Genomic DNA, 14,564 nt, shown 5'->3' on the forward strand with positions numbered 1-14,564 from the left:
CTTCGCTGAGTGGACAGACTTTCCCCCCTGCAGCCTCTGGCTCCTTGTGTAAGTCTACACAGAAGAAGAGCATCATGGCTCAGACATGCCATCTGGCCTGGATAAATTAGCCAAACACACACCACACCCAAACCCAAAATGACACCATAACCTAGGTATTGTGTACGGTATAAAGGTATAAAATAGGTATAAAATAGTGGTCGATTAGTGGTGATAGCAGGTTCTTACTTAGTAGACTGTCAATTTAAAATAGTTTGATTGCATGTAGTTTCACAGAAAAACATTCTGTGAATAAGTTCTAAAAATTCTTAGTGTTGTTATTATACTAATTTCTACTGGACTATTCTGCCATCACAATTATTTTACATTTCCTTTTGACCTACAAAGCTGAAGCAACACTGCATATGACAACACGACAGCAGCCAGACCCCATAAACTGGAATCTCGTAATAGTGTTACGAGCTACTGATGAGCACGGTGACCTTCCACAGTGACATGACAATGTCGTATTAGCCTGTCATCTTCCTGCTTGGCTAATCTCTTCTGACTGTTTATCATTGCTGGCAGGATTCTGTTTCAGCGTAATTGCCAACACAGCACTCTGAGCTAAAATGGGCTTTTGCAAGGTGTGCTCTGAAATGTGCTCAGGCTAGTATATCAAATATAAAACTGTATGAGAGGCTGAGTAAGGTGACGTTAAGAAAAATGTTAAGCAAAAATATCAGTGAAGGTGGCATCATTAAGGCTGCAAGAACATTAATTTCTGTGATATATTGAAAATAATTTTATAGTACAAGGAGAAAGCGATTCATTAAAGAGGTGTTTTTTTCTTGGCTTGGTAGTGTTTATGGAGTGCAGCATGTCTTAATTTTTTTTTTTAAAACAACATATTTTTCTTATATTTTACCCTTATTCCACATTACTATCCTTTGAACAGCTCGTTTGCTTCCTGCTTCAATGAAACCCATCCCTCCAAAAAACACAATGGTCTTAGATTGGTTAGATGGCCAAATGTAGTTTCATGTATTTTTATTGGCTGAAGTGCCAAGCACAGGTTTTCCGGAAACGCCACGCCCCTTACCATTACGGGCAGAAGTCACATCTGCGGTGACTAGTAAGGGTTTATGATGTCACCAACCCGGGAAGAAGCTCGCTGTAGTCCAAACCGGCCGTTTTTGTAGGCGATAAACTGCTGTAACTTTAAAAGACAATATGTCCGTTTGCATTGAACTTTCAGTGCTGTTACTTTGCAGATACTGTTTATGCTCAAGCAGCAGCATTAAACACTAACTAAAGTTAATAAAAGTGAAATCGCATGCAACCACCCCTTTAGCATTTCACATTTTTGTCATTGTCACTTGTTCTTTGGTGCAGAATTCCAGAAGTACTAGTTCTGGTGGCAGGATTTTTTTTTTTTTTAAAGAATTCATATATTATGGGCTACATTTGTTTGATTAAATATAATACATACAAGTAATATTGTAAAATATTATTACAATTTAAAATGTTCCCACTCCATATGATTTTTAAATACGTAAAGAATTACATTCTGTGATCTGTAGTACGGTTGTTTTTTGTAGCATTGATGTCATCAGCAGAAGAAATCAATTTTATTTATTGACAGATTTTATTTCTGCACAAATGCATGCGTGTCTGTGTCCTTTATGTCCTACTTTATGTGACCCATATTGGACTCATGGATGAACTCTTGAGAAAGTCAGTGAGAAAGATGTTGATTGGATAATAAATAGTGGTATGTGTATCTGTGTACAAACAGATGAGAGTGGTTGAACTAAAAATCTGTGTCAGTGGGCACTCTACCTGGCAATCTTTCTGTTCAGGCCTCGGGTCCTGTCAAGCAGTGCCACAAAACCTTTTTGTTTTTCCTCTAAAAGAGTCCTCAACATTACCTTGCTCTTAAAACTGTTTTATTTCTCAGACATCCTCTTTAGTGTCTTCATCGTGTTCTCTTTTGTCCTTTTACCGGTCTCTTTCTCTGAATCCTCCTGCTCGGTTTTGTTGTGTGGGATTTGTTTCGTCTGTGAAGTCTGAATAATTGGAGGCTGGGAGGCAGAGCTGTGTTATTTGAAAAGTGTCTGAAGGAAGTCTGGTCTGCCATAAGTCCAGGCTCAAATGGGTTTTGATCCCTGCCTCTTCAAATCGCTTTTCACAACACAGAGTTTTTACTTGAAGCCTGCAAGACTTCTCATTCCAAATTTGCTTTCTATCCAGCCCATATTTTCCACTTTGAATCTCTCCATCCAAGCTAGTTTTTGTTAGCCTTATTGCCATGTGAAAAACTGAATTTGATTTATTTGATTGTATGATATCATGTTCTGAATTGTGTTTATATTGATCACTCTCCCTAGAATTGTCCATGCTGTCCATAAAAGTGCCGTTTCTAACATTGCTCACACAGCTTGTTTCTTCAAGGGGACCTCAATTTAGGTCCCTACAGTGACACGAGTCCCCATTAGTCAGTGTGCATTCAGTTTGAAGTCTCTCTCTCTCTCTCTCACACACACACACACACACACACACACACACACACACACACACACACACACACACACACACACACACACACACACACACACTTTTTGCTCCTTTGCACTTTCTCACTGATGCGTTTTCTAAGAAAATAAAAGGCTTGAGTTTTTGGCATATCACTTCAAAAAACACTGCTTAGGGCCAGAGAATGCTGGGAAGGAATGTGAACCTTCACAGCGCTCAGCTGACCTCTCTCTTTTTCTTTGCTCACAAAGAAAGCTGCTCTCTTTTTCTGTTTGCGGCAATAACCTCATACAACTTGTAGGTATTGTTTACTTCAGCCTGAAGTATCAAAAATATTTTCATAATGTTTCCATTGTGCTTTCTCTCTTGTGACCAGGTCCGGGCAGAATCTGCTATCTTTTTTCCTTTTTTTACTACATTCTTTTTTCACAATTTCTGTGCTAATTTCAGATGAGAAGGGTGAATCTGTGAAACAGATCAGGGCTGAGAGTACTACCCTCTTACCAATAGCTGAAAGCATAAAAATGAGCTATAATATTTACTAAATGTGCAAGGGATGAGTGATGGATTTGTGATTGATAGGCAGTTCTATGGTAATCTGCCAAGTCCAATGCCGGCTTGCTAATAATCATGATGTCATCGATACATTTTTATGTGAAAACAAAAATCAAACTCTGTTTACAGAACATAGCTGAATTGGCTATTAATTTAGTGCAACATATAGCCTGTCATATAACATAAGTGAAAGAAATTGTGTAGTTTACCAGCATTTTTAATGCAGCATACTGCTTTTCACTGCTACTTATCTTGACTAGCACATTTAAAAGAGTCAATGGTCAGTGAGATCACCGCATGAATATGTTGCTGCTGTACTGCATAACAGATAATGAGCCTCATTTTCATGAGACTGTGCTTGTATGAGGAGTGTGTTGAAATCCTGAGAGCATAAGCATATGACCCATCTACATCATGCAGTCATGCTTTACTTCCCTCTCCCACACTGTTTGATTTGTGTAGGCTGTAGCATTTCCTTCTCTGGTCCCATGTTCCACTGTGGACCTCTTACACACATTCATTATACACATAGGGACACAAAAATTAGATCGATGGACGATTCCAAAACTCAAGCCATTGGATGAGCTAAAAATTGATATGCTATTTTCATAGATGTTTTAACATTGTGAGTGAACCCATTCAACAGTGAGTGAATGTATATGTCTTTGCATCTAGGATTGCAGTTGCACACCGATATCTCAAGGCAAGGAGCTTAAATAATATTTTCTAAGTTTCAATGCCTCAGAGTAGGAGTGAAAAGACAGCGAAGACGGACAATGAGAATTAGAAGATAGTGTGAACATCACACACTATGCCCCACAGCTGCTGTTTATACAGTGTGTCACACTACGCTCACTCACCAGACCAGGACCACAGGAAGCACATCCTCTTCCCAGTGTCTCTACATCACGTTCACTACAGCTCTGCAGGAGCTGAGCAGGATATTTATAAATGACATGATCTCCATTCCTTTTCTACCGACAGTCCCACTGAAACTCTCAGTCTCTTGGGAGTTTGAGCAGTTAGTTTTCACCACATTATATGGACAAGCACTTTCTCAGGCTTCATACAAAAAGTTGAAGAAAAATGCAGGACCTTTTAGTCATTTGTTCATTACTGGGTGTTTTCTGTATAAGCACATTGGCCATGCGGGAGGTTTGGGTTGCTAAGCTAGCTGTTAGGATTTGGATCAAATGTGACTGTTCTCAGCGTGTGCGCACACTGCCTGCATAGGGCATAATAGCCAGCAACTTCGGTCCAGATTATAAGACTCCCTTTGAGGACAGAACAAAAAACAGGGTCCAAATCAAACATGTACTAATACACTCTGTGCCTTTATTTACTTTAGTTATTTGTTTGTGATTTGTACTAAAATACTCTGCTGAGAATTTGTTAGGGATTATTTACAGTTATATGATTAATAGAGACTATTACCTATTGAGTTTGGGCTGGATATATTGAAGGGATCATTCTTTAAAAAAAAATATATATATATATTGTTAAGTATGTCACACGAACCATGATTAGCTTCTTGCTAGTTGTTGAAGATAACATTGTAGCAAGGGTGTTTTTCATTCTAGAGAGCATTTGATTGTACAAAAATCAGTGTAGTGTGTAAGATTTTAATTTTTTTGTTATTTGGTTTGTTTTAAAAAAGTTAAACTAATTAAGTTTTAATGAAATTAATTTTATTATATTTTATATTTTATTAAAAATATAAAAATATAATTTTAAATTATATTAAATCATTTCCAACATTTGTTAGTCCCAACTTTGTTTATATGAACATCCTCATATCTATGAAGTACCAACATTTAGGCAATTCATATGACTCACACATGTATAAGAGCTGCACAAATTGTTGTTAAAGGATCTCAATCTCGATTCAAACACCCATGCGATCTTATTCCTAAAATGATTCAGCTCTCTTAAACCTTTGACAAGTACGGTCACAGCGAACACTCAAATATTTGTCATTGATTCATTTATTTTGTCAGAACCTCTATAAATGACATGTTATTTTGTTATCTAATTTTAGTTGCCTATTCAGAATCATGGGTGAATTGTGATCTCTATTTTAAACAAAAAAGTGTGATTCTCAATTTATCCAGAATTGTGCAGCTCTAACATGTAACGCATATTCTACATTCAGTGGGTACGGAAAGTATTCAGACCCCCTTACATTTTTCACTCTTTGTTATATTGTAGCCATTTGCTAAAATCTTTTAAGTTAATTTTTTTCTCATTAATGTACACACAGCACCCCATATTGACAGAAAAACACAGAATTGTTGACATTTTTGCAGATTTATTTAAAAAGAAAAACTGAAATATCACCTAAGTATTCAGACCCTTTGCTCAGTATTTAATAGAAGCACCCTTTTGATCTAATACAGCCATGAGTCTTTTTGGTAAAGATGCAAAAAGTTTTTTCACACCTGGATTTGGGGATCCTCCGCCATTCCTCCTTGCAGATCCTCTCCAGTTCTGTCAGGTTGGATGGCAAACGTTGGTGGACAGCCATTTTCAGGTCTCTCCTAAGATGCTCAATTGGGTTTAAGTCAGTGCTCTGGCTGGGCCATTCAAGAACAGTCACAGAGTTGTTGTGAAGCCACTCCTTCATTATTTTAGCTGTGTGCTTAGGGTCATTGTCTTGTTGGAAGGTGAACCTTTGACCAAGTCTGAGGTCTTAACCTTCTCCAGAGTACTCTTTGCCCAGGATATCCCTGTACTTGGACACATTCATCTTTCTCTCGATTGCAACCAGTCGTCCTGTCCCTGCAGCTGAAAAACACCCCCACAGCATGATGCTGTCACACCACCATGCTTTACTGTTGAGACTGTATTGGACATGATCAGTGCCTGGTTTTCTCCACACATACCACTTAGAATTAAGGCCAAAAAGTTCTATCTTGGTCTCATCAGACCAGAGATTCTTATTTCTCACCATATTGGAGTCCTTCAGGTGTTTTTTTTTTAAAAGTAAACTCCATGCATGCTTTAATGTGTCTTGCACTGAGGAGAGGCTTCTGTCGGGCCACTCAAAGCCCTGACTGGTGGACTACAGTGATGGTTGACTTTCTACAACTTTCTCCCATCTCCCGACTGCATCTCTGGAGCTCAGCCACAGTGATCTTTGGGTTCTTCTTTACCTCTCTCACCAAGGCTCTTCTCCCCCGATAGCTCAGTATGGCCGGACGGCCAGCTCTAGGAAGGGTTCTGGTCATCCCAAACGTCTTTCATTTAAGGATTATGGAGGCCACTGTGCTCTTAGGAACCTTAAATGCAGCAGAATGTTTTTTTGTAACCTTGGCCAGATATGTGCCTTGCCACAATTCTGTCTCTGAGCTCTTCAGGCAGTTCCTTTGACCTCATGATTCTCATGTATTCTGACTTGCACTGTGAGCTGTAAGGTCTTATGTAGACATGTGTGTGGCTTTCCTAATCAAGTCCAATCAGTATAATCAAACACAGCTGGACTCAAATGAAGGTGTAGAACCATCTCAAGGATGATCAGAAGAAATGGGCAGCACCTGAGTGAAATATATGAGTGTCACAGCAAAGGGTCTGAATACTTACGACCATGTAATATTTCAGTTTTTCTTTTTTAGTAAATCAGTTCCCTTTCGGGGAACTCGAGCTGCGTCGAAACGCTGTGAGAACGCCTCTGCGTTATTGCGTCGTGAAGCGCCTGTAGAACCATTCCATCGGAAAAAAGATCGATCGTCGGCGTGATGACGTCATCGACCGGAAGCTATAAAACGTCCGTGAAAACAAACAGGAACTAGCTTCTGTGCCTTCAGTAAGCGATCTGTGTGAACCTGTCTGTCTATTTGGTGTTTTTGTCTGTCTATTGAAAGAGTTTTTCCACCCTTTGTTAAATATTTCATATATTTACAAAAAAGAGAAAATAAATAGATAGAGAAATGGCGAGTGAAAGCAGTAACTTTAAGAGGTGTGTTCATCCCTGCCCACGCTACATCACGAGTGGGGATACACACTCTCTTTGTGTTGCCTGCTTGGGAGCGCAGCATGCCCAGGCAGCCCTCGAGGGGGCTGCTTGCGAGCACTGTGAGCGTATGCCACTGAGAACGCTGCGCTCCCGCCGGGCACTCTTCGAGGAGGGTGCCTCGGCTCGTGTTCCCCGCGGCTCTGGTCCCGCTGCTGCCGAGGCAGAGCGGAGGCTGCAGTCGTGGGGTTCACAATTGGATGTTGCGGAGGGGTTTGAGACGGGCACTGCCTTATCTCTGCCCTCACCCGCTCCATCCAGCGGTTCTTCTCGGGGCTTGGAAGCACGCATTGCGGTTTCTTCCCCCCCGAGAGAGCCGCCGGTGCTCCAACTATCCAGCTCCGAGGAGGTGGACGTTGAGAGCATCGCGACTGAAGATTCGCCACTTCAGTCCCCTGCGAGTGATGAGCTCGTTGAGGTTCTAACGCGAGCCGTGGCCAGATTAAATATTGACTGGCCCGTAGAGAGATCTGAGGCAGGAAAGAGACGATCTAGTAAATTAGATGAAAGATTCCTGCCCGCTCGCGCTTCAGAACCTCAGCGGCGGGGCCTGCCATTCTTCCATGATTTGCACACCGAGGTGGCAACATCATGGAAGAGACCGGCATCATACCGTGTGTTCAGCCCTCAGACTTCGGTCTATAGCAACATCATGGGGCTGAAGCACTACGGGTATGGGGCGATGCCAAAGGTAGAAGAGACGCTTGCGAGCCATCTCTCGCCTTCCTCGGCATCGTCCCTAAAGGCCCCGACTTTGCCCACCAGACCATTGAAAACAACGTCGGCACTGGTGGGCAAAGCGTACTCGGCGGCAGGTCAGGCTGCTGCATGCCTACACACCATGGCAATTATGCAGGCTTATCAGGCTGACCTGCTCAGGGATCTAGATGGACGCGATGAAGTGGGGGGTGAAGTCATAAATGAGCTTAGAACAGCAGCCGATCTAACTCTCCGGGCCACCAAAGAGACGGCCAGATGTGTTGGCCGCTCGATGGCAGCATTGGTGGCTACGGAGAGACATTTATGGCTCAACCCCACCGAAATCAAAGAGAGGGAGAAGAGGTTTCTGCTCGACGCGCCGCTGTCTCCTGGTGGCCTCTTCGGTGACGCAGTACACACTGTCACCGAGAGGTTCCAGGAGTCAAAGAAACAAGCTGCGGCGCTAAAGCAGTTTCTCCCTCTCCGAGTCCAGGTCCCTGGGGCTGCCGCTGACATCAGGCAGCCCAAGCCGAGTACGAGCTCAGCTCACAGGGCACAACAAAAGCAGAGCGTCGCCGCTCGGGCTCCCCCTCAGCGCGGGGACGAGGGGCGGCGCTCTCAGGCGAGGTCTTCGAGGGGCAGGGCTGATCTGCGGACAGTCCTGATCGCCAAGAAGGCCTCGTCGAAGCGTTCCTGACGCCAGAAGCGTCAGGACGCTGAGGGTGGTTCCCCCCGTAGGGAAACGGTGTCTACCCCTGCCAACGGTACCCGTTTCCCTGCGGCACCCTCGGGGGGCCGCGCTGCCAACCCCGCCGCAATGCCGGGGCGCAGTCGGTCTCCGCGGGCCACCCGAGGGTGGTCCGCACCCCCTTCGGGGGGTCCCCGAGCAGTCAAGTCAGTCGTTCCCTGCCGGTCCGCCGCTTCAGGGCACTGCATTTGTTGCTCGAAAAACACCAGAGGCCAGCCTCGAGAGGCTGGTTCCCTTAGTAGATTTTCTAGACGAATGGAAACGTCTATCAAATATATCTCATTGGGTCCTGCAGACAGTAGAAAGGGGGTACGCCATTCAATTCAGAAGTCGGCCACCTCCTTTCTGGTGTCCTACCTACAGAGGTGGGCCCGGAGCAGGCTCTGGTAATGGCACAGGAAGTAGAGACACTCCTGCAAAAAGGGGCTATAGAGAGGGTTCCCCCTCCCAGCAGGGAGTCTGGCTTTTACAGCCGTTACTTCATCGTGCCGAAGAAGGATGGGGGCTTACGCCCGATATTAGATCTGCGGCTATTGAATCGCTCGGTGGCCAAGCTCAAATTCAAGATGCTTACACTCAGACAGATTGCAGCGCAGGTCAGATCGGAGGATTGGTTTGTCACCATAGACCTCAAAGATGCGTATTTTCATGTCTCCATCCTTCCACATCACAGGAAGTTCCTGAGGTTTGCCTTCGGGGGAGAGGCATACCAATATCGTGTACTTCCCTTCGGTCTAGCACTGTCACCCCGCACGTTCACCAAGTGTGTGGATGCAGCTCTGGCGCCGCTGCGTCTTCAGGGCATCCGCATACTGAACTACATCGACGACTGGCTGATTCTAGCGAATACAGAGCAGACGGCGGTTCAGCATCGAGATGCTGTTCTCGCCCATATGTCGAAGCTGGGGTTGAGGCTGAACGCCAAGAAGAGTGTGCTTTCTCCGGCTCAGAGAACCACTTTTCTAGGTGTGAACTGGGACTCGATAATTATGCGGGCGCAATTATCGCCAACACGCATAGCGTCGATCCTGGCAGCCGCCAAAGAACAGAAGCTAGGCCGAGCCGTCACTGTGAAACAGTTTCAGAAACTGTTAGGTCTCATGGCAGCAGCGTCCAACGTGATACCTCTTGGCCTACTGTACATGAGGCCACTGCAGTGGTGGCTCAAAACACAAGGGTTCTCCCCGAGGGGAAATCCGCTCCGCACGATCAAAGTCACGCGGCGATGCCTACGTGCTCTGGTCATGTGGAAAAACCCGGGGTTTTTATCTCAGGGTCCCGTGTTGGGGGCTCATGTTCGTCGCGTAACGCTAACGACAGACGCCTCCCTCACGGGCTGGGGGGCGACCATGAGTGGTCGCTCATCCCAGGGTCTATGGCAGGAACATCAGCGGCACTGGCACATAAATCGGCTAGAGATGCTCGCAGTGTTTCTTGCATTGAAACAGTTCCTGCCCGACCTCAGGGGCCACCACGTACTAGTCAGAACAGACAACACGTCCGTGGTGGCCTATATAAATCACCAGGGGGGTCTGAGGTCTCGTCCGTTGGACAAATTGGCACATCGGATCCTCCTGTGGGCCCAAGGGAAATTGCTGTCAATCAGGGCAGTATATATCCCGGGGGCCCTAAACCAGGAAGCAGACAGCCTGTCGAGACAGGGGCCGAGGCCCGGGGAATGGAGACTCCACCCAGAGGTGGTGGAGCTCCTATGGAAGGTTTATGGGAAAGCAGAGATAGACCTGTTCGCTTCGGCGGAGAACTCTCACTGCCCGCGGTGGTTTTCTCTGACCCATCCGGCCCCGCTGGGGCTGGATGCCATGGTACAGGAGTGGCCGAGGCTGCCTCTGTACGCCTTCCCCCCGATTGTTCTGCTTCCAGGAGTTCTGGAGAGGGTACGCCGGGACGGGGCCCAGGTACTTCTAGTGGCCCCGAACTGGCCGACCCGAGTATGGTTTTCGGACCTGATATCTCTCCTGGAAGGCTCTCCGATGGAGATTCCGACCAGGAGGGATCTACTCTCTCAGGCGGGCGGGAGATTCCTGCACCCACGCCCAGAGATGTGGAAACTGTGGGCCTGGCCTCTGAGGGGGCTAGGCTCATAGAGGAGGGTCTCTCGGCCGAGGTCGTAGAGACCATCCTTCACTCCAGAGCTCCGTCCACGAGGAAGCTGTACGCTTTGAAATGGAGACTTTTCTCAGCATGGTGCAGAGAACGCCAGTGGGATCCAGTTAACTGCCCGGTTGGTACAGTGCTGGAGTTCCTGCAGGAGAGGTTCTCTGCAGGGTTGACCCCCTCCACACTTAAGGTGTACGTGGCGGCCTTGGGTGCTGTCCACGTCCCTTGCAGTGGAGTGTCTTTGGGAAGACACCCTCTAATTACACGCTTCCTTCGTGGCACATTAAGGTTGAGGCCAGTTATGCACTCGAGGGTCCCGGCATGGGACTTGGCCATTGTTTTGAGGGGCTTGTCCGGACCTCCGTTCGAACCTCTGGAGGAGGTTTCGGATAAGTTCCTCACCCTGAAAACTATCTTCCTTTTGGCCATTTCATCTCTTAAAAGGATAGGAGATATTCAGTCTCTGTCAGTAGGGCCCTCATGTCTAGAGTTCGCGCCTGGGATGGTGAAAGCATTTCTGCATCCCAGGCCGGGTTATGTCCCCAAGGTTCCTACGAGCCCACGGGGCCCCATCACTCTACAAGCCTTCTGTCCTCCTCCATTCTTGACGTCAGACCAGGAAAGATTAAATCTGCTGTGTCCGGTGAGGGCACTGGATACTTATGTCCACAGAGCTGCCCTGTGGAGAAAAACTGAACAATTGTTTGTTTGCTTCGGACCCCCTAAGAAGGGGGCTCCTGTGTCCAAGCAGAGGATGAGCAAGTGGGTGGTCGAGGCCATTTCACTTGCTTATGAAGCTACCGGGCAGCCATCTCCTTTGGCTGTCCGGGCACATTCAACCAGGGGTATGGCTGCTTCTAAAGCACTTTTGTCGGGGGCTTCCCTCCATGATATATGTAACGCGGCCGGATGGTCGTCTCCTTCTACCTTCGTCAGGTTCTACGAACTAGACCTGGCATCTACAGTAGGGGCACAGGTTCTCTCGTAACCGTGTGCGCTTCGGCTTCACACATACGAGACACTTGGTCCTATGGCGATGTGGGTATAAGCGTTCTCACAGCGTTTCGACGCAGCTCGAGTTCCCCGAAAGGGAACGTCTCAGGTTACGTATGTAACCCTAGTTCCCTGAGGGAACGAGACGCTGCGTCGCTCTGCCATACTCCCGGCGTGTCCGTGATCACTTACTTCAGGCTTTATCAGAAGTTAGTTCCTGTTTGTTTTCACGGACGTTTTATAGCTTCCGGTCGATGACGTCATCACGCCGACGATCGATCTTTTTTCCGATGGAATGGTTCTACAGGCGCTTCACGACGCAATAACGCAGAGGCGTTCTCACAGCGTTTCGACGCAGCGTCTCGTTCCCTCAGGGAACTAGGGTTACATACGTAACCTGAGACGTTTTTCTGTCAATATGGGGTGATGTGTACATTTAATGAGGAAAAAAAAACTTAAATGATTTTAGCAAATGGCTGCAATATAACAAAGAGTGAAATATTTAAGGGGGTCTGAATACTGAATACTCACCTAAGTATTTCAGTTAGCCAACAGAGACAGGATTTTAGCTGTGAGAGTCCAATGGTATAGGCAAATCAAACTTAAACATTATTAGGGAGTGACTCTTATGCCTGTTTTAGGTTGTCTTTTATAGATTGTGTGAGAGGACACCCATTTCCCCTTTCACTGATTTTTTATTTATTTATGTGAAGATTTTATATATGAGGCTGTAGTACCTAAAATTGATTTATTAACAATAACTGCACTAATATGTGACATGAAGTAACGTGCAGCCAGCTATTTTATAGCTCTACAGTGAGAGATGCATCCTGTCCTTTTCATGACAGTCCAGTGTGTGACCATTTTAGTTCCATTCTCAGTCTGTGAGGATATCCTGCCACACAGTTGTTTGGTCAAACACTAGTATATAAGTGCACTCAGTCTCACATATGCAGACACACTCTTGAGTGAAATAGCTCTCACTTCCTGACACAGAGGGCTCTTCTGCTCAGTCAGCACACAAACACCAAGGTCATTTAGCTCTGTACAGCATCCATCACTCAAGCCCCTTCTCAGCATCCACAACACACACACACACACACACACACACACACACACACACACACACACACACACACACACACACACACACACACACACACACACACACACACACACACACACACACACACACTGCGTCATATGTGGTTCAGCTGGGTACAACACTGCATGAACACACTGAAGGTTTATGTCACAGACACGAGTAATATATGCGGCACATAAGTGAAGAGACTGGAACTCTAAACAATAACTCAATGTAATTTTATAACATATCAAACATTTCTTTTTATATAAATATTATATTAGTTTTCATTTAATTTGTAGAATATATAAACGGCATAATTTATTTAGCACCTGTTGTGTAGTTATTTTCATCTCAATATCGGGATTAGACCTATAGCTGTTTCCAGCTTTACAGACTGAGGAAAACAAACTTGTTTGCTTGTGTACTCCATTAACTCTAATTTCATAGTAATTTTTCTCCAACTTTCATACATTTAAATTTCAGCTTTGAGAGGCCAAAGGCATAAGCCAAATTAAACTTAAACACACACACACACTTTAATAAACATTTAAACAAGCACAATAAAGACAAAGTATTACAGCCTGATCCACATTCATATTTCTAGGATGAATTCAGCTAAATTGGGCACTTTTTGACCGTCACCATGAAACCAATGCTAAAAGGTGGCCCTTTTTACCTGAATTCACCCTGTATCTCTTTTCCGCCTCTTCTTCCTATACTCTTTTCTAATTTTCATCTCAGTCACACGTACTGTAGTTTGTGACATGCTCAGTCTATCCTCAGAAAAAAAGCACAGCTCAAGCTTAATGCAGGACAGCACTGGATTAAAAGCTCCACTTCGTAATCAGTCAGCTAAAGCCACACACACACACACACACACACACACACACACACACACACACACACACACACACACACACACACACACACACACACACACACACACACACGCCTCACCCTCACTCAGCCAAGACCCACTGCCCTACTGCGGGACAGGAACTTACATATTAATCACACAGAGGGATCCAGCCAGACATATGCAAATAGAAGTTTGTACCACACTGCAAATCATGCAGGTATAAGATTCACCTGCATAAACATAAACAAACACACACACACACACATACACCACCTGTCCGGCACTGCAGCATACTACAGTCACAGATTCAGCAGAACATCCCACTGCAGTGAAGCCCGAATCCAGCAGCCCCTCCCAGCCTCACGCACCGACACACGCTTACCTTTGTGACAGTCATGCAGAGAAGAGTGCAGAAGAGTCAGCTTCTGTTCCTGAAATGCTGAGTGAGATAGCAGGACAGAGAGTGAGAGAAAGAGATAGACTCACTGAGCGCATGCAGACTGCAGCCTCTACGACAACAGAGTGAGACACGAGATATTGTGAAAGAGGAGGAGGAGAAGAGAGAGAGAGAGAGAGAGAGAGAGAGAGAGAGAGAGGGAGGGAGGAAGGCAAGGAGGGAGGGTCTGGTCGCTGTCTCTCGCTAAGTATCCAAGCCTATCAGTGCCGCAGCAGCCGTGCTCCTGTAGTCGGGATACTGCAGTGAAGTGAGCTTAGCTTGTTACTACTACTCCCTTCTCTCTCTCCCTATCTCTCTCTTTCCCTCCCTCTCTCCTTCCATATTGTCAAACTGATTACTGCATGCTCTAATGAAGAATATTGATGTCCACAACTGCATCACTCTGTTCAACATGCCATGTCATAATTTCACTCATTAGCCCTCTCTTCGTCTTCCCTCTCCTTACAGTATCTTTGGCCTACTGCAATACAATTGTGGTAACTTGCCTGCTAAACAAAATTCAGAAACCAGACAAAAGTGACAGAA

At 45.6% G+C, this 14,564-nt stretch overlaps 1 protein-coding gene across 3 annotated transcripts in view; it reads right to left on the minus strand.

Annotated features, from left to right (window-relative positions):
• coro2ba (coronin, actin binding protein, 2Ba) overlaps positions 1–14,267 on the minus strand; it is a 49,371-nt gene extending 35,104 nt beyond the window's left edge. Inside the window, exon 1 of one of the 3 annotated variants that reach the window (XM_067440716.1) lies at positions 14,069–14,267. In XM_067440716.1, coding sequence (XP_067296817.1) covers positions 14,069–14,077 — 9 coding nt within the window. In that variant the 5' untranslated portion in view covers positions 14,078–14,267. Of the gene's footprint in view, positions 1–13,964 lie in introns of all 3 variants that reach the window. The other 2 variants (XM_067440702.1, XM_067440709.1) reach the window with 2 other exon arrangements.
• Between the last annotated feature and the right edge of the window lie 297 nt (positions 14,268–14,564).

Source organism: Pseudorasbora parva, chromosome 1 (assembly GCF_024679245.1).
Source record: "Pseudorasbora parva isolate DD20220531a chromosome 1, ASM2467924v1, whole genome shotgun sequence".
NCBI lineage: Eukaryota > Metazoa > Chordata > Actinopteri > Cypriniformes > Gobionidae > Pseudorasbora > Pseudorasbora parva.